General features: G+C 40.9%; 1 protein-coding gene across 3 annotated transcripts in view; it reads left to right on the forward strand.

The window, feature by feature from the left end:
* The window catches only part of SLIT3 (slit guidance ligand 3), a 518859-nt gene that overhangs the window by 247618 nt on the left and 245661 nt on the right, over positions 1-25580 (forward strand). For all 3 annotated transcript variants that reach the window (XM_057415154.1, XM_057415155.1, XM_057415156.1), the window contains one exon: positions 14569-14640. In XM_057415154.1, coding sequence (XP_057271137.1) covers positions 14569-14640 — 72 coding nt within the window. The remainder of the gene's footprint in view (positions 1-14568; positions 14641-25580) is intronic.

Consider the following 25580-nt stretch of genomic DNA (forward strand, 5'->3'; position numbering starts at 1 on the left):
AATCCAGTAGGTGTTTCTGATCAATGCAACTTAGACTTGCCTCCCACTGGGAAGCTAGTGAGCCCAGCAAGACCTGGGGTGGCAGCTTGCAGACTAAATACCATTTTCTTTTTGGAGTTATACTTTAGTAGTAGAGAGTTAGTAGTTTTTTACTTTGTTTTACTGGTGCTTGCAATGTGAAGTTAGAGCACTCTGCATTGAATGGCAGGAGGAGCTTCTTCTCCAAAATACACATTTTGGAGACAATTCTGCACAACTTCTTCACTTGTGGTCTGGATTTGGGAAGTTACGTTTGGCCAGAGATGGAGGATACAAAACCGAAGTAAGTCCAGGATGGCAACAGAAGTCCCCATTGCTGGTTGAGTTACATCCATTTACTTTGAGGCATTACGCTACCCTACTCTGATACAAAAGTCTTTATAGTAACTGCATGTCTGGATCAAAAAGTTTTTGCTTCCTTTTTACATGGAGGAAAGGCATAATAGTGAGCCTCAAAGGGGAAAAAGGCCTGTAATCATTTAGGTTGAAGTGCTCCTTAATTCAAATGGTGTGCTACTTAAAGAATTTGATAAGAAGGATTAGAATTGGAAAAGAAAGTCATTTTTTAAAGCAAAGCTATTACAGGCTTCATTACTTTATTTATATGTTCTCCAAAATCACATGAATGAAGGGAAAAAAGGAGAGAAAAAAATACTGGCTTTGGTTCAGAATGTCAATTACTACTTTTTTAATCCTCTTTTCGCAATTTATTTGACACCTTGAACAGTAGCCAAAAAAGCTATTATAACTATAAACCATATTCATTGGTATAAATCTCATTAAGTTGAGCAATTTAATTAAGGTATTGACATGCTTAATTGATATGTGCAAGGAGAGACCATTTTCATACCTCATTTCCATACTCCTTTGCTTTTAAAAAACCTACCTCCGTAAAAATGTTATAGATCCAGCTAAGCCCTGTCATCCCAAAGGAGCACTTGCTACCATTTACCTTGATTTAGAGCCAACTACTCTTCTAAGTGGAGCTCTATTAAATGGATCTGATGTATGCCTGACTCAAACATGCGTCAGCTTCTCTTATGATCAATAGTGGAATATTTATATTAATAAAGCCCCAAGTTAATTAAATAAAATAGTCTTCTGGGTAAACTTAAGATACTAGGGGATGGGCAGAGGATCAATATATTCTGCCATTTGAACATTAACTATGTGCTCTGAAATTTTATGGTGTCTTAGCAAAGATGCTTGCAGTGTGGAAGCCTTAGATGCACAGGAAGCTCCTAAGCAAGGAAGGTCCTTGCTTAGGGTTAGAGTAAACCCAACAAGCAAATGAGCTTGGCTCCTGTGACTTCCCTTCTACAAAAACATTGTAAATCCTTTCTTTTGGAATGGGACTGGACACAGTCATCTAGGTATTTTCCCAGTTGCCTGAACTATTTCAGCCTTGCCAGAGGAGCATGCATGAGAAACTTGCCAAGTAAGGGTTTATCCATGATAGTGAAGGGTCATGGGTGACCTGCTTTGGTTTTGAAGAAGATGCCCTAAGGAAATGTTAAAAATTCCCTTTAGATCCAGTTGTCCCCTTGTAACATGTCCAGTTGTAGCGCACTGTGTCAGCCAAAAGGACAACTGCTCCTCTGCCTTTTCCTGCAGCCACTCTGTGAGCACAGGGACAAATGAGGGAGCACACAGGGCGACATGTTGCCATACCCCATGCCCTGCTGAAGACCTCTCAGAGAGAGCTGGGAGGGACATTTCCACATCAGTAGGTGGCTTTTGACCACTGTGGAAACCTACCCATGTTAGAAATGTAATCCTAAGTCTTGGTCACACATTCACATCGCTATTTTGCTTTGATAAGCAATCTCTTGTTGTCCTGGTGGCATTGATGTTATTTCTACAACATGCAGGTGGCCTTTGAAGGAAGCAAGTTCCCCCAGGGACCATTGCAGTGCACTGATACTGCTTCATCCTACCTTTTATCTACATTTTAAGGCTTCAGTACAATAAAGTGAAAAATGTTTCCATAAGCTACACTGCTGCTAGAGAAGAATGACGATAACTAAGGGATGTTTGCAAGGTAAAGAAAATCTTACGTGTTGCTGTGTCTTTAGTGAGGAGCACCATGGCATTGCTAAAACTACAACTACTGATATCTCTGGTCCAAAGGCATCAGTTGTGTGCCAAAGCCCTCAACAGAGGTGGAGTGTGAAGCATTTCCCCTCACAGGCTTCACAGACTGGCACTGGGCTCCTTCCTGCTCCCCTCTCATGCTTCTCAGGGTTGTTTTAAAGGTGATGAGTTAAAACCGAGGGAATTAGAGCATATTCATTTGGGTCTTCTCATTTTTACCAGCTCAGATGTGCTGGGCTGAGCAGCAGTCACCAGTGAGAGTGCAGTGATTGTTGAATGTCTCATGAGATAACCTGGGGTCAGGATCTGAATGGCAGATGTCAATGAGACTATTCATTGCTGACTTCTCTGTGAGAGATGCTGTCTGCCATACAAACTGCACAATCACCATGTAAACCCCCAGGGAGGTAGCTTATGGATTGATGTATAGAACTTACTGAAATAATCAGTAGCAGTAGTCCTGGGCTATTTCAGGAAAATGGCACATGTTTTCTTGTGATACATGATTTTGACCTGGCCCAGTGGAAAAGCTGAAGTCTCCTGTCTTAGAGTGAATTTTGTCTTCCATTAGCCAAGATCAGCCTTTCAGTATTTACTGAAAGACCTTGATTTTGTTTCTATTTTTGTATTAATATAGACTCTTCTAATTCTTGTGTTTAATACTTCCAAATATGTTTCATATAGAGAGAAATAACTTTGGCTCTTGTGTAGTATTAGTAACCAAAGCATGTATGTTACATGTGAAAATTCAAACTATTTAATGGGTGTAAAACTATACTTCTGCAGTATTACGGTCCTTGGTAAAGTGTTGCTAATGCATCCCAACCCTACCATTTAGGATTTGTTTTGCCTTTCTTCTTTTATATCATTCTTATGTTCTATGATTCAGAAAGACGGAACAAAGAGTGCAAGCTAGAAACAACATTGGAACCATCTGTGTTACAGTTGCATAGTCTATGTCAGAATCATACACATTTAACAGGGTGGGATAGGTTTAATTAGAAAACCACTTTCTGGGTTAGGCACAGTCCCCCAGTATTTAGAGTTGTCTTTCCAGAAATTAACTGTTCAAAGAAAGGGAGAGTGATTGCATCTGAGCTGGAATAAAACCAAGATTCCACCAGGAATTACTTTCTGGGACCAAACAAAAACCCCTGTGTATGGAATTGCGAGGCAGAAATTGTTGTGTATTGGGGTTTCTTCTTTTGACTGACTCTTAGTTTCTGCCTCTTGATTGTTGGTTTTCTGTACATACATCTGGAAGCAATGATGTGAATAAATAATATCAGCATGTAAACTTTCCAAGCTTTATAATGAAGTTAAATCTGGGGGGCTTTGATAAGATGGAACTATTTGTGCCATATACATATGCCATCCCCTTGGCTAATTGTTTGAACAGAGGTGTCCTAATGAAAGAAACTTTAGGGATGATTTGAAGTCAAGTGTTACTGTCAGGCATAGTTTCTCCTGGAGACTGACGTATCTATAGTGGCTTTTAGAGAAAGTCATCATCATTCCCAGCAGTGATGAAATCAGATCACTCTGGAATTTCATACTCTTTGATTTGGGAGTGCTTCAACAATGAAACAGCAGTGTGTAGTCTTCTTGTTGGTTCCCTTTGGAGCCTGTTGTGCAGGAGGCCCTCCTCCCTCTCCCCACTCAGCTTTTCTACATTTAATTTCATTTTCCAAGCTGACATTGTCAATCTGAACTGCAGCAACATGCTTGATAGTGAGTCAGAGGAAAGCCGGGTTCATTTTTGGAAGTGGCTTTATGCAAATAAAGCCTCGTGCAGCTCGCTGAAGCAAGGCATTTGCTGATGAATCAGAGCAGTGCCCTCGTTTCCTTGTCGGCTTCAGGAATAAAGCTCACAATGCACCACAAGAATCTTGGAGAGTTACTGTAAACAAGTCACACATGCCCACATCTCCCTGTGAGGATTTTGTTTGTTTGGGGATAAAACATGAATTTGTTTTCAAATTGGAATCTGGAGGGTTTCATAATACAGTATTTGGTTGGCTTTGGGGTTTATAACTCAGCTTGGATCTTATTCAGGCCAGGCTTGTTTGTAAGGGGCAATGAAGTCCTGGGGAGAATGTTACTTCTTGTGAATTGTCTTAATTTTAACTTAGTCTTCAATAAAGTTTTAGCTCCTTGGGAACTGACATGTCAAAGCATTCAAATAACAAAACACCTAATAGGCTGACTGACATGATTCCAATTTTAACTTTGTTTTGGTAGAATTTATTCCACCAAATATTATTGTGTTCATAAGACGTGAAAGGTAATTTAGGTTTAGATCTATGTTATGTTACTTTTTACATTTACATATGTTACTTTTGTTCTACCAATATACTTCATTTTTATTTTCTGTATTTAAAACACCTATATTCTATTTCAATGCCTTTTTCTAAAGTGTAGCACTATAGAATGATAAACTGTCTGTCCATGGAGTAGGATACATGAAAGTGCTTTGCCTACATGGATAGTCACTGAAAAGAAGAAACTATTTGGTTATGCTTCAGTGAATCTTTCCCTGTACGTGTGGATAAGTAGCAGAATGAGGCTTGTAGGTATCAGTCAGCTGTAATGGTCAGGGTGGACCTGCTCTGAAATAATTGAATTGCTTGTGGGTTCATGGAACCTACCCTAAAAACAAGCAGCCGGCATTACTGAAACACTTGCATCTGGCATGAATATCCCCAATAGCATTAACCACTTTGTGGTATTACATCGTGGTCTAATAAATCTAGATGTCATATCCACATAGAAAAATGAATTAAGGCTACAAAGCAGACTGAAGTGTTTCACAGGGGCTTTCAGGGATGAAACGATTCGTAGCTGGAGAAATACACAAAGGTGAAGTTGGGTAAGGAATACAGAAGGTAAAATAATATAAAAGAAAAAAGGGACAAGATGCGTGAAACTCTTTTGTCCTTTGTCTGGGGCTTCGCAACCTGATAGTGGAGTACAAACTGCTGAATATTACTGCAGTGGGTCCAATATTATAATTTTGTAAAACTACTACTGCAGCTAAAGCAATAGTGTTCCGCTCTTCCGCTGGTACATGGCTTACCACAGAATAATAGGCTCTTGATAACCCAGGATTAGCTAGAACGTTGTTTTTCTCACTGCGTTGCATTCAGGTAATTTGCAATTTACTTCCACCTCACTAGAATAAATGGAATGTCAATGTAGTTGTTTTTACTATCCGTGGATCCTGTATAATTTTTGTGACTTTTATATAGCCACAATTGTGTGTGGTAATTGTGCAAGCAAATTAAATCACTGGCCTCTTTCAGGAGAACTTTGTAACAAATAAAGCCCAGATCTTTACCATGCAATTTGTACTTACTCCTATGAAAATAATATATTTTCATAGCAAAGTACAGGGTCACAGCCTGAATGGAATGAATACTGTTACGACCATCGTTCTCATTCTGTGATGTCATGGTTGGGTACATAACAATATCACTGGTCAGGGAGGTGTTTCTCTGAATATACCAATAAAGTGCAAAAACTTCTTTACTATAAAAATACTTAACAAAGGCAGAATGAGGTCAGGAAAGATCACTAAAGAGCAATTCTTCCTCCAGCTCCTGATCAGTTGTCCGGTGATGGTGCACATTATTAGCTCTTGTTTTGTACTTTACGATTTCGTGTGTTTATCTCCTAAAGTAAAGGCTCCCCATATTGTTTTAAAAAGATATAGCCAATAAACTCAATAAAGTGCAAATATCTTTTTCTTCAGTGATGACACTGGGCTTAAATAGGGGCTCGGTTTGGGTCTGTGGATTTCAGGGGAAGGTAATAGTGCCTGCTGGCTTTTAGAATCTGAAGATGCACAAGGTTTCCTTCCAGTACAGCTCAACACACAGAATTAAAAAGCAGACAGGTTAACAGTACAAAACCTGTGGGATTTTTTTTATTAGCTTAAAATACAGGAGCCTCCACATAGCTGAATCTCCAGTTTAGAAAGTATTAACATTAATAAGCAGCAGGAGAGCTTTATGAATTCAAATATTCACCAAAATGGAAAATCACAGGAAGAATCATTTCTTGCCACTTGTGTCAGTGCTTCTACCTCTTTGAGATGTATGTTATTCCTACTAAATCATATCAGCACCTCTGTATTGTAATCTTGCTTGCTCAGAGAAAAGTGGAATAGAAATGCATGGGTAGAATTTGGCATTGAGTAAGAAGAGCATCGCACTGGGGGCACTTTGTTTATCAGTAATCCTATTGCAGATGTATAGCAGTACAGGATAATTCCACATGAGAAAATTTTCCTATCAAAATGAAACTCAACTGTGTTGTCAGAACTGTGCATTCTGCCTCTCTACTGGCACGCCAATTTTACCCCATGCCATAAGACTTACTGGAGAAATTGCATGAGGTGGAATACCTAATGTATGTGACTTTCAAGGTGGTGGTTTTTTTTTGTCTCTTCCCACAAAATAGCAAATTGATACCATTCTCTAAAGCACTAAAATCTACATTAAATCCTCCTAATAAAGAAGCCTTATTGTACTTTATTAGTCAGAAGCTTTATCTTACTTCTAGACGGGTGCTTCTCTGCAAGGGTTTCCTTTGTGTCTGCTGTCAGTCAGTTTCCAATTCCTGCTCCTGGATGGATCCAAAGTTGAGTATAAAGGCACTGGGGTAAAATGTAATTTCTGTGTGTATGTTTCAAAAGACAAAACAGATGCTGCTTTCTAAAAGAACTCGGATCTGTCTCGAGATGGGTGGTTTTAACAGAAGAGTCTCCCAAGTCCTGTCCAATCCCTCTTGCTTCGACATTTTGAAATGGCAGGAGGAGCAAGAAAGAACTGTAAAAGTCATAAAGACAAATGTTACTTTTTATTGGTCATTGACACATGGATGATTTTACAGTTCATTTCAAACAATATGAGAATATTTTCTAGTGTTGTAAGAGGTACTCTGGTAGATTGACTTGTTTTCTGGCTTGTGGTGGGTGCAGTGGGGCCAGGTCTGTAGCACTGTGTCTGGTGTAGTGAAGCAAAGCAGATTTTTGTTTATTTGAAGTGATGAGAAACTGTTAGAAACTTCTTATGATCTGCACGCAAGTATGTATCCTCTGTTCTTTTAAATGTTTAGAAAGACTTCACCGTGCACTGAGTGATCCCTGCAGTTGTGTCAGGGCAGAAGTCATCAATCTGTAAAGTCAATGCACGTCAGATCCCTTAGAAGGTCTTCATTAACAGATGGGTTTTAATTTGGCCTTGGAGAAGGTGGAAGATGATGCTAAGATAATTACCTACTGCTGAGATCCTTTTCCTCCTTGATTGTTTAGGGAACACCCTAAACTCAGCTTCTGGTCAGGATCCTTCAGAATGAAGGGATGTGTCTGTGTCTTGGGTTAATCAGAATGTGTGAAGCTTTGGCCGAGCGTTGAAGTCTAGAAGTACAGGGTTAGCATCTATCACCTCACAGTAAACCCAGATCAACAAAGAAAATGTGGTGTTTATCTTCTGCAAGCTTAGCAGTAGTACTTGCGCAGCGGTGTGTGACTGTGTGAAAGCAGTGAGGACTGCTTAATTGGCATTTTTGAGCTAAATTCCCTCCCTTAAAACAAACAAACCAAACCAAAACGAGAAGTTTCTCAGCAGCTTCCTTCCCAGAGTAGGAACTGAAAGCCACCTGTGTTGTATTTGCAAAAGCACAATCACCTTGCGTGGCTGTGGGTACAAAACATCTGCAGCGTCTGCTTTTGTTTTGCAGAACTGGGATGCTGTCAACATCTGTCCTTCTATTGCAGGAGTAGCAGGAAGCAATTTTTTCTTTTCCTTTTAGGATATCAGCAGCGATGACAAAGTTCCACAGAATAGTGCAATATATTGTTCTTCAGCTCTTGCCTTGTCACGCATCAGCAACAAGACTCAACCATTTTTCCTTTCAGAGAGCTAGAACTGCTGCTGTGTGGTAAATGCCATCTTTTACACTGAACCTAAGAAAGGGAGAAGTCATTGCTTCCCTGAGCGTGAGGACCCTCCTGAGTATGGAGTTGCTGACATGAGAGTCACACTTGCCACAGCTTGTTCTTATTGCTGTCCTAGTGAGCTCATTTGGTCAGGGCTTTTCCCACTGGAAGATGATAAATATCTTTAATTTATCTTTTGCGTTTACAAGGCTCAAAGTTACCAAATTGTCCTCAGCAGTTATTTGTTAACCCATCTGTGGTGGGAAAAACTCTAATACTGACCGGTTTTGGACTGGGAAAATAGCTTACAGATAAGAATAGTGTTTAGCTGTTGAAAATGTTAAATATTGATTTTAACTATTAAAAAAAGGCCACCCAATTTTGGCAAGGCAGGAAAAATTCTTCTTCTGTTGTTTGCTGTAAGTGGAATGCTAGCTTAATGTGGTACGAGGCCATTTTAAAAGATGTGGTTGAATATATTTAGAAAGTCTGTTTTGATCTGATTTCAATGTCTATATCCTTGAGCTTGTGTGTACTGGCAGTTATGCCTGGGATATGTTTACCACACAAGTAATTCAGTTCCTTTTCTTGCATACCTCAAGCATGGTGATTGCTCTCTTGGCTCACTCTTAACACACTTTTAAGGCACAGCTTTGCAAGGGCATGCTTATGGCAGAGGAGATGGATTGCCATACTTTTGCACTGGTTGCAGGGAAATGAGTGGCTGAAACTGCCTAGGAGGATGTGACCAGGTTAACTGTAATATTGCTCACTTCTTTGATGGGGCATTCTATCAATGGGCAAGAAGATATTGTAGCAGTTGGAAGGGAATATGTGCCGTAGCTGTTCTGCTGCTGGTTTTACCATCCTGGTTATGCCACGCTTGAGGTTAAGCAGGGTTTGAGGCATTGCATGTTGTTGTAGACTGGAATAGAAAGTCCAGGGCACAACAAAGCTTCCTTGCAAATGTTATAAGAAAGAGACACTGTGGATATTAATATTCTGTGCTGTGATTGTTACAGATATACTTGAATAAACTTTTTTTTTCCTCTATGGATTTCCTTAGTCTTTCTACCTCTTTGCATGTTACCCCATTTTGTCTTGCAGATTCTTCCTTTAGTAGCTGTTGCTCCCTGTGCCTGCTCTCTGGCTGCAGAAGTTACCTTCCCTGCAGCTCTTTCTCTATGAAAACCTGCCTTGCATCATTCCCCACTTCACTGACTGGCTTATCTTTTATTATGTGTTACTTACAGATACCTATTCTCTTTGGATTATACTCTCTAATTTTCTCTCATCTGTTACTCTTTAACTCCTTAATTGTGTTATTTAATTCAGTAAAACATTGTGGGAGAGAGTTTATGTGTAACATGCTGTACAAATTAAAGCTAATTCTAATGAGACAAATTGCAGTGACCAAATTGGGTCAAGTATGTGACCTTTGGCAGAGTAGTTCAGTCTGGGTTTAGTGCACTTGTAAAGGAATGTTGGGTTGAAGAATAGTCTCTAAACTTTAGTAGTGCACAAAACCTCAAGAACTTTTTATTTTACTTTGGTAAATGCACAAGCCTGTAATGTTTTTAACCCAGAAATGCTGTTTGGTAAAAGAACGTGAACAAGCTACCCACATGGATTAACTAATGCTCATTTTTTCTCAGGTGCACATTCTGTAGCAGGAGTGAGGCTGGCGGGCAAAGTACTTCTTAGCATTAGTGACAGCAGGCACTTAGCATCCCTGTTCAGGCCTTTCCATTAGTTTTATTGTACAGAGCAAGAAAACAACATGAACTCTTCAATATTATTGCATCGAGAAGAGGTGATGGGAAACAATATTTATTTTGCACTCTCAACCAGTATTTGTCTTATGGGTTTGTATCAGCTGCTGCAGAAAGAGTGGGGCTTCTCCTTTCATATTCCATGAAGCAGTTGGATTGTGGATAAAGTAAAACGTGCTTCAAGGAATCAGGTTAATTATTCTGGATTTTTCCTTCATTTTAGCTGAACACGGGTTCCATGTGTTAATGCTTAACTCTGTAGGTTTGCAGTTTTATGATGGGATCCACATAAAATAACATACCGGGAAAGATACATGTTAGGCTGTGAAGCATTGGCTCTTGATGACTAGTTCTGTAAGGTTTTGCATTAAACTTTTTAGACATTAAAGGCACGTCTGGTTCTTTACTGGCTATCACTGAATGGTGATCTCTCTTTTAGCCCATTTGAGCAGGAGAAGTAATAAAGCCAGGAGAGTTCAACTATAAGAAATACTTCTTAATCAAGATGCTTTCTGAGCAGTTGTTTGTTTAAAAAGTCTTTTTGAATTTCAGAATCTGCCAAAAAAGATCTGGAAAATCACTGGTAAATGCTTAGCGGATCCTTTTGGTTTTGAAAAGGGAGATAACCCTCAGCATAATGCTCTCAGTGTTAATGGTTTTTTGTTTTCACGTAATACATCTTATTTTCAGTAGCACTGTAACGTTGCAAGTTATATTAAAGTAGCTATTTGTAATGTTTTAGATCTGTAGTTCAAATGAAGACTCATATTTTAGGAATGCTCACAGGGTCTGTGTCCCAAGTAATGGATTCAGGTTCTGACACTGGCAAAATACAAACCCAAGTCTTTGTGTATTTGACTGCTGTGTTAGATGAAATTTCCCTTAGGATGCGGTAAGCAGCGTTAAAGCAGGAAGCTAAACCCAGCATTATAGCGAAGACTGCAGAGGCACTTTGAAAGCGTCAGCAGTTTTGGGTGGGTTTTTTTTCCTTTCCAATCCTTTTATCAGTCAGGCTCTTGCAATTCACATTTGAAGATCAGAAAAACAATATTAGACTTGCAGAGGGAGTTAATCTGTGTCCAAAGCATTTTAGCTAAGTTAAAATAAAACCTAAAATAACCTATTGACTTGTGCCAGCTCTTGTTTGAGGTTGGGTTAGACTAACGTGTGCTCTGCTGTGCTGCGAGGGCATGTGAGCCACAGCAGCTGGCTTTTGCTAGCTCCTGCATCTCTGATCTATGCAAACTCGAAGTCCAAGTTCTTTAATGTCTCTGTGGCTTCATTTCCCCATCACTGAAATAAGAGTGTTGTTTCCTTAGGGGCTTTCACCACAGACTGCTGGCTGTGGAAGCTGTTGGTCAAACATATCCAGTATCACCGCTTGCTGTGCTTTCCCCTCAGTTAGTTCCTCTGTGATCTGCTGCCGAGGCTTTGGAGCTCCTTTCCATCAGGCAGGACCCTTGTGTGAAGGAAGCAGGGGGACACTTTCAAAAGAAGACTGCATTTTCTGGAGGCTGTGCCTGGTTGCAGAATCTCTGTGCTGTCTGCACTGCTTGAGAGCCGTGCGGCAGATTGAACGGGATGAAACTTGCCTGTTTGCATCAAAAAAACCCAGGAAGAATAATTAAATCTAGAAACATTTGTGTAGCTCAAAGTGTCTGGTTTATCAAGATGCAAATGTTGCCATTGCTGGGCTTGCTGCTTTCTGTACAGAAGGACCCTTGTAAAGGAGGGTGCGTCTGACAAAGTGGCACGTTTGTACTTAGGTCAAGTGGTTTTGGTCAGGTCTCCAACATCACCTCCTAGGGTGGGGGGGTTTGGAAGTGTATGTTTCTCTAAAGTTGGAAATTCGCATTTCCTCTTTAGGATCCACCATGCACCCAGGCACTGAACGTCTTCCATTACATAAATAGGTGGCTTGAAACCTCTGACTATGAACTAGGAAATGTCCTACTAATCATAATGTATTTTTCTTGAGATCAGTGGTGTATTTTTTCTTGACTGCCATGATTCATTTTCTTTTCTGTATATTTTTTTAGGGTTTTATTTTAGCCTCTCCTTAATTTTATCTGGTTTTCTGCAGTTAACAGCTAATACTTACTTTACATACTTTCAGTGAGAGCCTCCCATTATGTTATGAGAAGTAGGGAATGAAAAGCTAGAACCTGAAGACAGACTGTGTAGACAAGTTGCTGTTAGAGCCGTCTGCTCCCTCAGAGCAGAGCTGTGAATGCAGAGGCTGAGTCTGCTTGCTGTTTGCTTGCTTATGAAAGATGCTTAACAAAAGTCTGGCAGGGTGGTAGGAAGCAGAGCTGAGCACTCTTGCTGAGGACCTCAGAAAGGGATGATTAGAACTGTGAGGAGGCAGTTACGGGAAATGAAGCAATGTTTGTCAGCTCTCTTCCACACTGCGTCACTGAGGTGTCACTTCTTCAAACCACTGGAGAGGTTTATGAAATGGGGCCATGATCCTGGACGTTTAGAGAGGCAGTTCTGTTAGCCAGAGGAGAGTGCCTAAATGGAAAATAACATTAATGCAGTTTACAAGAAGGTTGTCATAGAAAATAGATTAATTTCCTACTGTCACCTTTTTTTGCCTGCCTGCTAGAGCTGAAAGACAAAGCACAAAGCAAAATGTGAATTAGCCCTTTCAGACCACAATAATATTAGGGAAAAAAAATACTTGAACTAATTAATTTTTAAACCTTATTTGAAATAGTGCACAATAAAATGCCAGAGAAATGCAAGCAAAATGTTTTATTTAATCTCACAATTCTGCTTTGATCACACAGTTGTACTTTTTGGAGCCCTTTTTGTCCTGCTTTGCATATTTCTTGCTTTCCGATCTTACCAGTTTTTTGCCTTGCTAAGCCATTTTGTCAGGATTTTACCACTAGCTATGGCTTTGCTGTGCCTCACTGTCACACCAGAGAGACTCCCTGTCATGAAACTGGTCTTCAACATAAGACTTCCTTCTTACAGGTCTAAAATACACTTACTTGTGACTCTTCTCTGTCCGGGTTGCCTGATCATTTGTCTGGGTTGAAGGTCTGCCTTTAAAGAACTAATATTTTGTTGCTGGCAGAAGAAAGGGGAGGTGAAGCAAGGGTCACGGTGTGGATCAGTGTTAAACAAATTGTGGAGGTTGCAAAGAATGTTAATCTGCCTTGAGAAAGAGACTTGTACCCAGCAGCACATTTGTGTTTGCAATAGTCTGAATGGACAATTGTGGCTTCTTTGAGAATTTGGTGTAGACTGCCTGACTGGTATAAATTGAATTAGTCTCATGACAAGGACATAGTCCCCTTTTTTTCCCTATCTGCCTGATGGAAAGCAGAAGAAAGCCCTGTGTGACACGTCTTGACCTGCAATGTCAATGTGGGCTTTTGTGACAGGCTCTGATTTCTGGCCTCTCATTTGATAAAGCTAATTTGGTGGAGACTAGAAAGGAGCCTTGCTGCAACACAAAATGTACTTACAGAAAAGAGTATCTGAGGTTAGTACAGATGACTGCCATTCGGTTTAATAGTCATTAGAAAGCCAGAGTTTCTTTTTGAGAATGGAGCAAAGTCTTGGGCTTGTATAACATAGGAACACAGCCACACCAAGTGATGCACTGTAATGTCCTGCGCCATGGTACTACCTTTATTTGTCCTTTTGTCCAGCAATCCCTGTGCCTTCCATTTGCTGCATTTGCTTATTTCTTGTTTTTCTCTCCCACTTTTCTGCTTTCCTTTCATGTTCTTGCACTTCTCTCTTCCCCCAGTTTGTACCCCAAACTGGAGTGAAATCGCTCCCTCTTTTGCATGCTGACAGGGCACCAGCAAAGAAATCATTGTGAATGCTGCTTTTCCTTAGCCTGAAATCATTCCAACTTTCTGATTTTGTGTCCGTTTCCCTCCCATTCCTGATGCCCTCCTTCCTGCCTCCATTGGCACTTAGAGAGGGCTGTGAACTTGGAATATTCCAGGGGAAGTATTTATAGTGCAGCAAAGAAAAAAGCAACTGAATGCAGGTTGTGTAACACAAAACTGCAGCGTGCAGTGTTGCACCTCATGCTCTACCTGTGCTCACAATGCAGATGTAGTGATTTCAGTTGAAATATTTTCAAATGATTTGAATACTAGAAGGCTATTTTGAATTGCTGCTGTTGTGGGGCTTGGAGGGGTTTGTTTGGCTGGGTTTGTTTAGCCAAGGTTAACTATTGTCCTTCCCAATGAAACACAGTGCAGTGGGTTTTTTCATGCAGTGGATCGAGATCTTTTCACAAAGCTCACACGAGAATGATTGTCATGTTTTTCCTGACTCTTAATTTCACATAAGGGCTGTAATCTGAGCAGGGGCAGCCAGGGGTTTTGCAGTCAGTAAACAAACAGGAGCATGGTGAGAAGATTACATTTCCACTACAGGGTTGCAATTTCAGGGCTTAAGGTTTGGCTGCAGGTACTCTGCCAGTGACTCGTGGCATCGTGCCAATGTCATGACCACAAGTGATGTTTTCTGGAAGTTCTGTCATTTGTATCACGAATCCTGGTGGTTTCTTTTGGACAGTCATTTCAGCTCATGCCGCAGACCTCTGGAGGAGATAATTGAGAACGTGTGGTGTAACAAATCCAGAAACATCTCCTTTGCCAAGCTTGTGTATGTGCCTTTATTTAGATTTGAGAAATTGGTTCTCTTTGTTAATACAATGCTTTTTTTTTTTTCTCTTCCATTATTCAGAGACCTGAGTGAAAACCAGATAAAAGGAATCCCTAGAAAGGCCTTTCGAGGAATCGTTGATGTGAAGAATTTGTAAGTGACAACTTCATTACTAGTTGTAGTGAAAACCATTCTCCCTAGGTTACATCTGGCTGTTACTATTTGTTTGAGTGCCACATGGTTATTAGCTCTTTGCAACACAAAAGGGAGCTGTGGACCCTGCTGTGTGCAGCAGGTTATCATCAAGGGCCTCACATGCCTATTTGGGATGCGTGTGCATTGTGCAACACACCTGGGGAAGCTTTGAGCAAAGGAAAAAGTATCATTAAAGGCTTTTCCACTCCCTGTAGTGTTGTTCTGCAAAATCCACTGAAATCATGGTCTTGGTGCAAAATATGCATAAGGGAAGAACTGGTAGAGTTAGAAATCAAATCACTTAGATGAAATTTTATGTCCCAGCACTTGGGTGGGAAGTGAGCCTGGCAAAATGTGGTACACGGTCGCAGGCGCTGTGTGCATGCTTTGACAGTTTGTAGTGAAAAGTAAAGTATCTTTAAAGAGTCATTAAAAAGATAAAACCAGCTTTTGCAGTTTGTGCTAATGAATGAGTCTGAACTAGCAATTTTCTGTAACCTACAGTCTGAAATATGTGTAGATAATGCCTTCCAGCTCTGCATTGCAGAGCTGCAAGAGGTTCTGACATGTTACATACCAGAAATGCATTTCTGCACATACCCATGCGCCAACACATCATTGGCATTGTTAGTCAACACAAGGTGAACTGGAAAAGGAAATAACAGCCCACAAGTTGGCAGCGAGTCAGGATTTCAGAACCACTTCAGAGCCATTAGCATTAGCACTGCATGACCACACCACACACCTGAAATCTGCTACCCCAACACGTTCCATGCTGTAAGCATTGCAAAAACAGTGTGGATTTTTTTATTGTTTATTTAATAGAAGAATCAGCTTAAAGGAGATCTAAATAGAAGCACTTTTCTACAAACACTCTTGCAACATACCTGTGCTCTGTTTTCACTTCTTGCCCCAATGAACAACCTCCTTTGCATCCAGGCTAGATTTTTTTTCCTACAGACAGCATGGAAACTGTTAAGGGCAGTCAAGAGAACTCAGAGCATGACCACATCTGCATCCAAGGGCAAAGCACTGTGTTGTACTTTTTCTGGTGATGCTGTGTTGCAGGGAATATCACATCACTGGGGTTTGTACTGCAAAAGACCAAAGCAGGACTTCCCCTAGGCTGGAAAACACAGACACAGGAGCAACACTGTGCTGTGCCACCCTGTGCTCTCTGAGACAGAACATCAAGACTTATATATGTCCTGTAACACTTACAGCTGTTCTGAAGGCATTCACCGTACTAGGCCTGTATTTCTTCAGTGGTTTGGTACTTACTTCATGTATATTCAACAAAGGACTTTACCTGTTCAGGTATAAGGGCTTTTTTCCCTGAAAATTTCAGCCTAAGAAAAAACATCTTAAGAAGCCAATTAAACTCCTCTGAATCTGTACTCTTAATGTTCCTCTTCAGTGGAGGAGCATCAGAGGACCTGTGTGAGCAGGTCTGCTTTTTAACACATAGGAAAATACTGTAGAATATAGTTTATAGTGGGAAGAAGTTTCTGTATTTTAGACAGAACTGTTGCTTTTTTATCACGCTAGCATCAGCTTTACTTACATTGTGTCATCTAGAGGAGTGATAGATGGTCTTTTGTTCAGAAAATCTAACTTCCCAGCTATAACTCAGTATTAGTTGCCTCTTTCACCTCTGGCGAGCTGTCAGAAAAATCAGTGTTCTTTAATTTATGCATCCAATCTCAGTGCAGAAGGAACCAGGGTCTCGCCTTTACATAAGCCAATATCAAGGGACGGATGGAGTACTTATAGAAGCTCTGTAGATGTTTTTGTGTTTTTTTCAAAAAGCTGTAACTGTCAAGTTAGGCAATACCCATTCTTTTGCTGTAGAAGTCTCAGTATCAAAAGTACTTCCCTGTAGCAACTGTTTCTGTCTTTCAGGAATACTGAAATTATGACAGAATCATAGAATAGTTCTGGTTGGAAATGACCTCTGGAGGTCACCTAGTCCAGCCTCTGGCTCAGCAGCAGCACAGAGCTTAGTGTCTAATGAACAGATTTGCTGATGGGAGCCTCAAGAACTGATTGTTTAGATAAACATCAGCAGAAGGAGATGTTTCGCTCAGATCTATAGGCATTCTTTATGAGCAGTGGGTGAACTGTGTGCCCAGGGTGAGTCATTGGCTCAGGTGACTTGCTTCCAGACACAGACTAGTGGCCTATGAGTTGCTGAGAAAAATGTGACAAATCTTGAGCCAACTTGCTGCTGGAAGCACATTAAAATGTCTGCGGCAGTAGCTATAGGGGTGTGATACAAGTTGAACCAAGTTCATGTTTAAAGCTCTTGAAGCTTTAAGCAGTAAGCTTAAACCTGCCAATTCCCATTCTCAGTATAGACTTGGCAGCCAAATTGCTCCCTTCTGAGTCACAGAAATGACCATGCCAACAGGCACGAGTGTTGAAGCACCTAGAGGAGGAGGATGAGTCTGTGCCTGTCAGTACATTCAGCTGCTCCAGCACCTGCAGTGCCAGTCGCCTGGTGACTCTGACACATGTGCTAACATGAGAAGAGCAGGGCTGGCCGTTTCTATGGTTATCACTTTGCAGATTTATTGTGGTGTCTCAGAGTTCTTTCACCTTCTAAAGCATGTTTTTGAGGGATTCTGGAGAGTTTTAGACAGAAGATGTGTAGTCATATATTCTCCCCCACACCCCAATCATTTCTAGATATCTTTAAAATTCATATGGGGACAGGGTGGAATGGAATTGTCTGTTTTCATACCTTGACATTTAACATGGCTTCATAGTCTAGTTTCTACATAAAGTGTCCAAATGTTCTGAGAAAAATAATAACTCTAGATATTATAATAGGGACACAGCAAGTGCTAGAACACGCAGAAGTCTCCAGAATGATGCTGTCTTTAACAGCAGCTTGGAAAGTTTCCCTCAGGGAAAAAATAAGCAGTTGATGCAATAGTCCAAGCTAGGGCATGAATGTTGTTTGGATGCAGCCTGTGAAATATGCAGCCTAAGGACTCAGTGTGAATTCCTGTGGGTGCCAAGCAGCACAATGTGGCAGCTCTGTCCGGGTGGAATATACTGGTGGAAAGCAAATCTGGAACTGAAGGGGTGCTGAGGCGCTGCTGCATGTGCCAAGCCAGGAAGCCTTTGGTGATGTCCCTCAAGCACCAGGGCTGCAGCAGTGGCTTGGTACGGAGAAAATCTTGGTCATTGAAAAAAACAAATATTAAGGTAGGAAAGAAAGAAGTGCTATAAAAAGCAATGTTTCAGGCTATTTCCCACCATGCTTTTTTTTTGTTTGTTTGTTTTAAATGGTAAAACCTTTCTATCTTTTGTCCTTCCCTTAGCAAAGCAGTGAGCCCAGGAAGATGGGATGGCATAAGGGCTGTGCTAGAAGGAAGAGGTTGTAAATGTCAGGAAGGCCAGTGCTTTTGCAGAGGACAAACCCAGAGCAGAGGCTGGCAAGATGAGGTTTCAAAACTCCCAAGTGAGGGAAATTTTGTTATGTGAATTATTTTTGTATGAAGTGTTTTCTGCTGTTTGACTATAAAATCAAAGGAAGAACCTGCACACAAAGAGTGAGTTAGGAAGTCTATTTATAACTAAAATATAGAAATGATTATACATCTTTTAGGAAGCATCGTTAGCAGATAATGTCCATTAGGAATAATGAACTTATATGGGAATTTGGTGTAAACTGAAAATTTGAATATATTGTAGAATAGATAAAGAAATACTGCTCAGGAGGCCTAAAAGAGTTGAACAAGAAAGGGCAGGCGAGGGCCAGCTTGCAGTACACACCTGTATTCAATTTCTGTTACTTATTACTCGGAGAACAGGAAATGTTTTTTGCAGGAATCTAGCCCTAAGAAAGCACATTCATTTCAGGAATTAAAGTCTATGGGTTTGGGTCTTGTTGAGCTTTGGGCTAACTCAGCACTGTCAGCCCTGGCCTTCCATCATCAAAATATATAGGGCTGCTTCTAGGATTTCTGCACGTTTGCCCTGCTTGTATCACATTTTAGCGTTCAAATGAGTGTTTCCCTGATGAGGCATTCCTGCAGTTCCTGTTGGGTTAGCCAGATTCCCAGATAGGAACATGCAAAGGCTGACTCAGATCAAGATCCTATAACAGCAGCAACCATTCTTTCAAGGTGTTGCTTGTGGTTATTGGCAGTATGCTCCTAGCTCTTCCTCTTCCTGTGCTCTCTTCAGGACTGTGAAGCCTGACCATAACCAGCCCAGCTTCATGGGGGTCACAAAGCACTGTGGGTGTGTGATTCTTGGAGGTATGATGATATCAGGGCTTGTTGTGCTTGCAGGGATCATTTCCCCATAAGAAATTGAAAGGGCAGGTTTCAAAGTATTACCCTTCTGGCAAGTTGCTGCCCTGTGTCCTTTTACCATCTCTTGACAGTTTATTCCTTTGCCTTGCAGCATTGCGGTAAGGAAAATCAATAGCCCAAGGCTTACCACCAAGCAGAAACTAAACTGGTTGGATTTTGGTGGTTGTTCCTCTAAGCCTTTACTCCTTTGTCACCCATTCCCATCTTGCACCTTTCAGACTGAAGGAAAAGCTACTTCTGTAAGCAGCGAGGGTGTAAATGTACATCTTGCATATAGCAGAGTGCACAGATTGGTGTTGGTGTCTATGTCAATGTAGCATCCGTGATCCACATCCAGGAGCATGTGCTGGTGGCAGGGCTGGGTGTTAAGAACTGGCCTGTGTCCATACTGTAAGGTTCACATGCTGCTGTGTATGAGTTCTTTGACATCAGCATCTCTCAGCCAAGGAAACTGAATAATTCACTGAAAGGAAACCATGAATACGTGTGCAGTGCAGAGGAGAGCAGAGGGGCAGATGACCAAACAGTGTGGACACCCTGTTTGAGCCCCACACTGAGCTAGAGCCATGTGAAATCACAGTTACTGCTTTTTTCTGTGGGAAGTTGCTGCCATTCCTTGCTCTTGATTCACTGGAACTCACTTCTATGCATATTCAGCTTCTGCCTTTTTCCTTTTGGAGGCTTTGACTAAAAGAGAGAATTCTGTAGCACTGAGATTCAGAAAAAAAACATGAGCTAACAGGTTCATCTGTCATGATAATACAGGCTCATTGCATTTCTGTCTAAATATTTCTCAGTGGCACATAAGATAATAGCTCATATTACTAGACCTGCAAGCTGTTTTTCTGGCGTCCTGGGGCCACTTAGGAAATTGTGGGTAATATCCTTCTTTATAGCCCTAAAGATTTCTTTGGAGGAAGAAAGTAAGCATTTAGATGGTTTTAAAAAATGCAGCAGCACATATGTAACATTTAACACTTCTGGAAGTCAGTACACATTTATTTTCCTAGTGGCTGCATTACCAATGCAATGTAAAAAAAATCAGAGCTCTGCAAGTACTGTAAAATGGTTTTGTGACTATTAGTTTGAGTTTCTTATTTGTGAAATGGCTTTTCTTAGAAGATACTCTTTACTTTTTCTGCATGCAGCTACTATTAGCATCAATCCAGGTGACTTTTCCAAAAATTAAACATCTAGATTGCACATTCAGGTTGTGGAAAAAGCTGAACTTGCTCTTTACATTGAGAAGTCTTTTACATTCACCTACATAAAATACCAAATTGTCCATGCTTTATCCATCATCACCAGCACCGCAGAGCATATTTGTAATTTTTGCCATTCAGCCATAGAATAGAAATAATTAAACAGACCTGCCAAGTTAAAATACTGAACAAACCCAAGGAAATAATGATTGATTTGTGTGTAGCCATTTCCCTGGCAGAAAGCAAGTGATGGTGAATTATTTGCCATACAGAAATATGCAGTGTATCTTAATGAAATGTTGCCTAGAAAACTTAACTCCTTGATGCTGGGTTCTCCAGGGAAACTCTTATCCTGAGCCCTCTGAAATTCCTGGCCTTAGTTTCTTGACTATTGTGCACAGTATTCAGTGTTAGTGTTGCAGTCAGTGGTAAAATAAAACAAAAGGAGGAAGATAAACAGTTGGCCAGATTTTCCACTTGTTTGGTGTAAAATCTGGCATAAGTCTACTGAAATCAGTGGTTGGCCTCAAATAAAAGCGGAGGAGAATTGATTATCACATCCTGGCTTGTGTATTTGCTTATGTGCCTTTCAATAGGCTGAACAACATGTGTCTGTATTTGATGATGTGCATGAAAGGCACAGTATGTTTTAACTACAAATGCATGAACATTTAAAGAAAGGATATATTTCTATTACAGAACAGATTTCAGGTTGCTTTGATCTCAGCTGGTATTTGTGAGTGTTTTCAGGGCTGGCAAACAGGTCAGAGGTAGTGAAACAGCTATTTGGAAATCCTTGTTAGACAAGTCTTTTGCATTCTTTAGGGTGTGAAAAGATTGTGTTATTTCAGCCTTAAGGATTTGCAAATCATTTTCCTTCTCCTTATTTGTAAATTCACACTGCTCTCAATGTATTCCAACAGTGTTTTCCTTTCTGTGTCCTATAATTGGTATTCATTGTGGTAGTGACCGTAATGAATTCAAGAGAGATCTCTGTGGCCATCACATTTGATTTCCTAGAAATTCCATTGTAATGCAGTATTATTATGACATTAAAATAACACGTTACCAACTTGCTGCCTTCCTGGAGAAACATCACCTGCAGCGTAAGTTAATTTTATGAATATATTGGGTTGAGCTGTTGCCATCTGTTCTCCCCTTTCGAATAAATGCGGAAAGCACAGACTTCACAATTAACTCATTAAGAAGATATGATTGATTGAAATGCACATGCATGTTCCCTGCACAGTGCAGAATGCTGGGTGAGATGTGCGTAACTAACCGAGCAGCGGCTGGGTGCCGGGAGTGGGCGGTTTGTGAAACAGCAATGTGTATTTCTTCACACCTTCAGCTGGCCTCAGCCACAGGGCCAGCGGCAGGTGACACAGAAGCTGAGCACTTCATTTGCCTCCTAAGAGTCATGGCCCACCTTTGCAGGGACTGACTGGCTGTGGATCACAGCTTGGCTTGGGAACTGCTGCTGGCTATCCTACCTGAGGACAGGTTGGCATATATTATCCTTCACTTTTCTGTCTTCCAGTTCTGAATCACTAACCTTTATAATTTACCTGTCCTGATCTTTAGAAATATCTGCTTTTGTCTATCTTATAGTGAGAGAAAAAAGCAGAGAAAAAAGCAAGGAAACCTAAATGCTGTGTAGCCATGCCAGGGACATCATGGCTGCTACCACATCCTTTTCAGCAGTCTCTTCTCTGCCTACAGTGACTAGGCCCAGCCTTCTTGTCTGTACTTGTGCAGCAGTGGCAATGCATCCATCTGTGCTGCCTGTCTGTCTGTAGCAGTGTCTTGTGCACAAGGGTGCATGTCCTGCAGTGTGGAATGCTGTCCCTACATCCCTTCCCTCACACAACAGCCTCATGCAGGATGGCTGAGGACGAGTAAAGTGTCTTGAATAAGGAGTTAATTCTGCGTTTCTCTGGAACATGGTACACACAGGCAGTGCCCTGTGAGAATAGCTGTGCTCTTCACCAGTTTGTCATGACTGTCAGGAAATATTGTGGTTTTCAGTGACATTACAATCCTGAAACTTTTGCATGTATCTTTTGTAACATCATAAGAATAGTCATTATTCAAAATGACCTTCTTGGGAAGATAGTTTTGTGGGGTTTTTGCATTGTCCACTGATGTAAAACATGCTGGCTCAGCACTAACCTTGCCAGCTAGTGAGCTCATTTCAGTCTTGATAGCTCATTCTTGCAAGTGCTCAGCAGTAGTGTTATGTCAGCTCTTCACGTGGTGAGCTGCATGGTTTGGTCCCAACCTGCACGATATTCTTGTATTTTATAAGAGTTGCTAAAAGGAATGATAATTCCTGGCTTTATTCCTGAACAACCTGGGATGGTCCCAAATGCATCAGGGAGCAATGGCAGAAACATGTGCAGACTGATAACCTGTAAATTCTGCAGCACACATGATAAATACTGGAAAACTCCAGAGCCGTTTCATGAGGCCTTTAAACATATGTCATATTTGGGAGTGTGATCAGACTATACTTGCATTTTTAAAACAGGTTTTGTTTTAGGTAATCCCCTTTCCCATGTCCCTTGCACATAAATAAAACACCAGGTGGACTAACCAGCACAGAATGATCTTAAATCTGTTGGATGTGCTACGCCACCCCTAGTACTTCACTTGAGATGGATTTCACAGATTGAAAATACACTGCTGATTTATTTTATTTTTCATTTTAAATGAAAGCAGCTGCATTAAGTAGAGGGAATGTGTGCTCTGTTCTCCTGTCCACTTGCATTGCAGGAAGGATTTGTTTCATGGATGCCCATGGCTGTGGGCTCAGCTAGCCACAAGGGATCTGTCACTGACAACTCATTAAAAGCTGAACCATCACTCCTGAGAAACAGATTTCCTCACTGTAAAGGTTGCTTTCCCCTGAGTAAAATGTCAATAAATAAACGCTGAAATACCTCCCTGGTGTGTTCTACCTATGAAATACAGCTACATAAGGGTAGAAGTATCTAGTATGGGAGGATGTATGTTTGGTGGCATTTAGTATGGTGGAATTGAATATTTTTAAAGTTTTCATTTTTCTGAAAAAAGCTGATGACCTCCATAGTAAGCTCATGCATAATTTTGATTTACCACATTTCCGTATTCAGTATGTCCACCATAATATATATTGTTTTCAATATCAATTTGGGGGCAAACCATTGATTTTAAAATACTACTTAACAGGTGTAAGGCAAGCATAAATAGCAGTTTTTTCCTTTTCTGGAAATGTATTCAAGGATCATTTAAAGTCTGCACTTCCTGTGTTCATCTAGTAAAATCCTAATGCTGATGACAAGAAAGATGAAGTGGACCACGCAGGCCTAAGTTGTCCTTTCCATCTCCTTCAAATTCTGTTCTGATCTGCCCTATGCTTTGTATTTTGCATAATGTATTGCCTGATCCTGCCTAAAAGGGCTGCTTCTGTAGCTGCTAGTAATGCAGCTTGGTCATCAGTGGGGGTTTGAAGTGTGACATGATGTGCTGCCTCCCATCAGGAAGATCAGCCCGTCTGACAGAGCCATGTGAACCATTTGCACTGGAGTTCAGCATTTGGGTGTGAGAACCCCAGGCTTGAGGGTCACTTTTAAAAGTTGTAGTGAATTTTCTCTTTGATGAGGTGAAAAATATTTGAAAACTCATTTTGGGGCATCTGGGGAGTTGTGTGTAGTTCACTTGTCTACGTGTGTCACTGGTGTAAATTTTAACACGAGGCCATAAGCTCCGTGTGCAGAGCTTGACAAAGAAGAACCTCACCCCCAAGTCTGAATGGGATCTCTTATCTGCGGTTTGAAACCTGCTACAACAAGTCATGGTGACAACTGATATTCCCAGAGATTACTTATCTGCTCGCTTATTCTGCTGAGCTCTCACTCGGTGCTTTCTGGGCTCATTATTCTTTTATCCTAATAAAGGCCAGATAAATTCTGATGCAGCACCCGTGGTGCAGTGCTGCTGTTGGATGGAGAGTAATGAATAGCAGATTTGGCCCTTTTCTGGTTTAATAGTCTTACAAAAGTCTCCTTGACAGAAACAAACTCCAGAAAATACCACGATTTAAAAACAGGCCCTGTGGTATTCTTACAGTCCTTTTGATATGAAACTTGATTAAAATGGGATATGACAGCAGTTGAAAAAGTATGAAAATCAAATTTTCTTCATTATGTACTTTTTTAGGCTAACCTATGCTTACAGTTTATCACTGTATAATTTATGCTGTCTTTGTGCCATAGCTTAATTTTGAATACATTTGTTGAGGATTTCCTGTAGCATTCATCTGTGATTGTCAAAAGGAACTTTCATTCTAAAAAAAAAGATAGTGCTGGTTTTAATTATAATTCTCCATAGCTTCATAACCACTGTGAACTCTGAATTTACGTCATTTTTATGATAGCCGCACCGTTCCAGGTTTATTGATTTTGTCATTTGCTTCATTACATTTAATGCAAACCTTTTGTATGGAATTATTCCGGTGCTGTGCTGGGCATGGAGAGGTCAGCCTAGGCAGTCTCTAGCCAAAACAGCATAGCAATATCATTCTAGTGCAGACTCCATGAATAAATGGAGGTTGTAAATACCATCCACCAGCAGAATAAAGTTTGCCTTCTCCTCTTGACCTTTCCAGCTGGACAAAGTTAAAACCATAGCTTGAGCTGTCTGTTCTGTTGTTCTTCCCCCTCTCCCCATGTTTCAGCTTGGCTCTGCAGTCAGTGCAGCACATGTCTTAGCCAGGGAGAAAAAGGGTCTTTTGGCACAAGAGCGGTGCCTGCTCATTCAGTGGCAGTGCCACACTTTGCTGTGGGATGTGTCCAGCAGGACTAGTTCTGTGCCGAATGGAGAGGAGTCTGCAGGGAGTGCTTTTGGCTTTCCAGGCTGAGATCCTGTGGGTCTCTGGAGTCTCCAGTTGTTTTGCCATCTCACTGGGATGCAGTTTTGATATTGCGTTTTGTAAATGGGCAAGAGTGTTCCTGGATTTGTTTTACCTTTTAAAGTGAATAAAACCTCCTCGGTTCTTGCTTAATACTGCATCACTTTTTCTGGGTAACACAATTACTATTTTTAATCTAACCCCGTTAACAAAAGTGATGAAAACACTAGTGCAAACCAAGTAAGTAAATGGATTCTTGTTTTCTCCAATTACTTAGGCTCAGAAATTCATTTCAGTAATTGACTGGGGGAATAGATTTCCTGCATTGCTCTTCCTTGACCACAGAATAAGATGAATGTCCCCCTTCCTGACGCCACCTCAGCAAGGCTGCTGCATGGCCACTGTCAGTCCTCATCTCATCTGCAGCTTTCTGTGCCAGAGCAGAACAAGGACTACGACTACAAAGCCTGTGCAGTT

This window comes from Pezoporus wallicus, unplaced genomic scaffold (genome assembly GCF_028554395.1).
Source record: "Pezoporus wallicus isolate ANWC-B61680 ecotype Strahan unplaced genomic scaffold, APGP_CSIRO_Pwel_v1 contig_4161, whole genome shotgun sequence".
NCBI lineage: Eukaryota > Metazoa > Chordata > Aves > Psittaciformes > Psittacidae > Pezoporus > Pezoporus wallicus.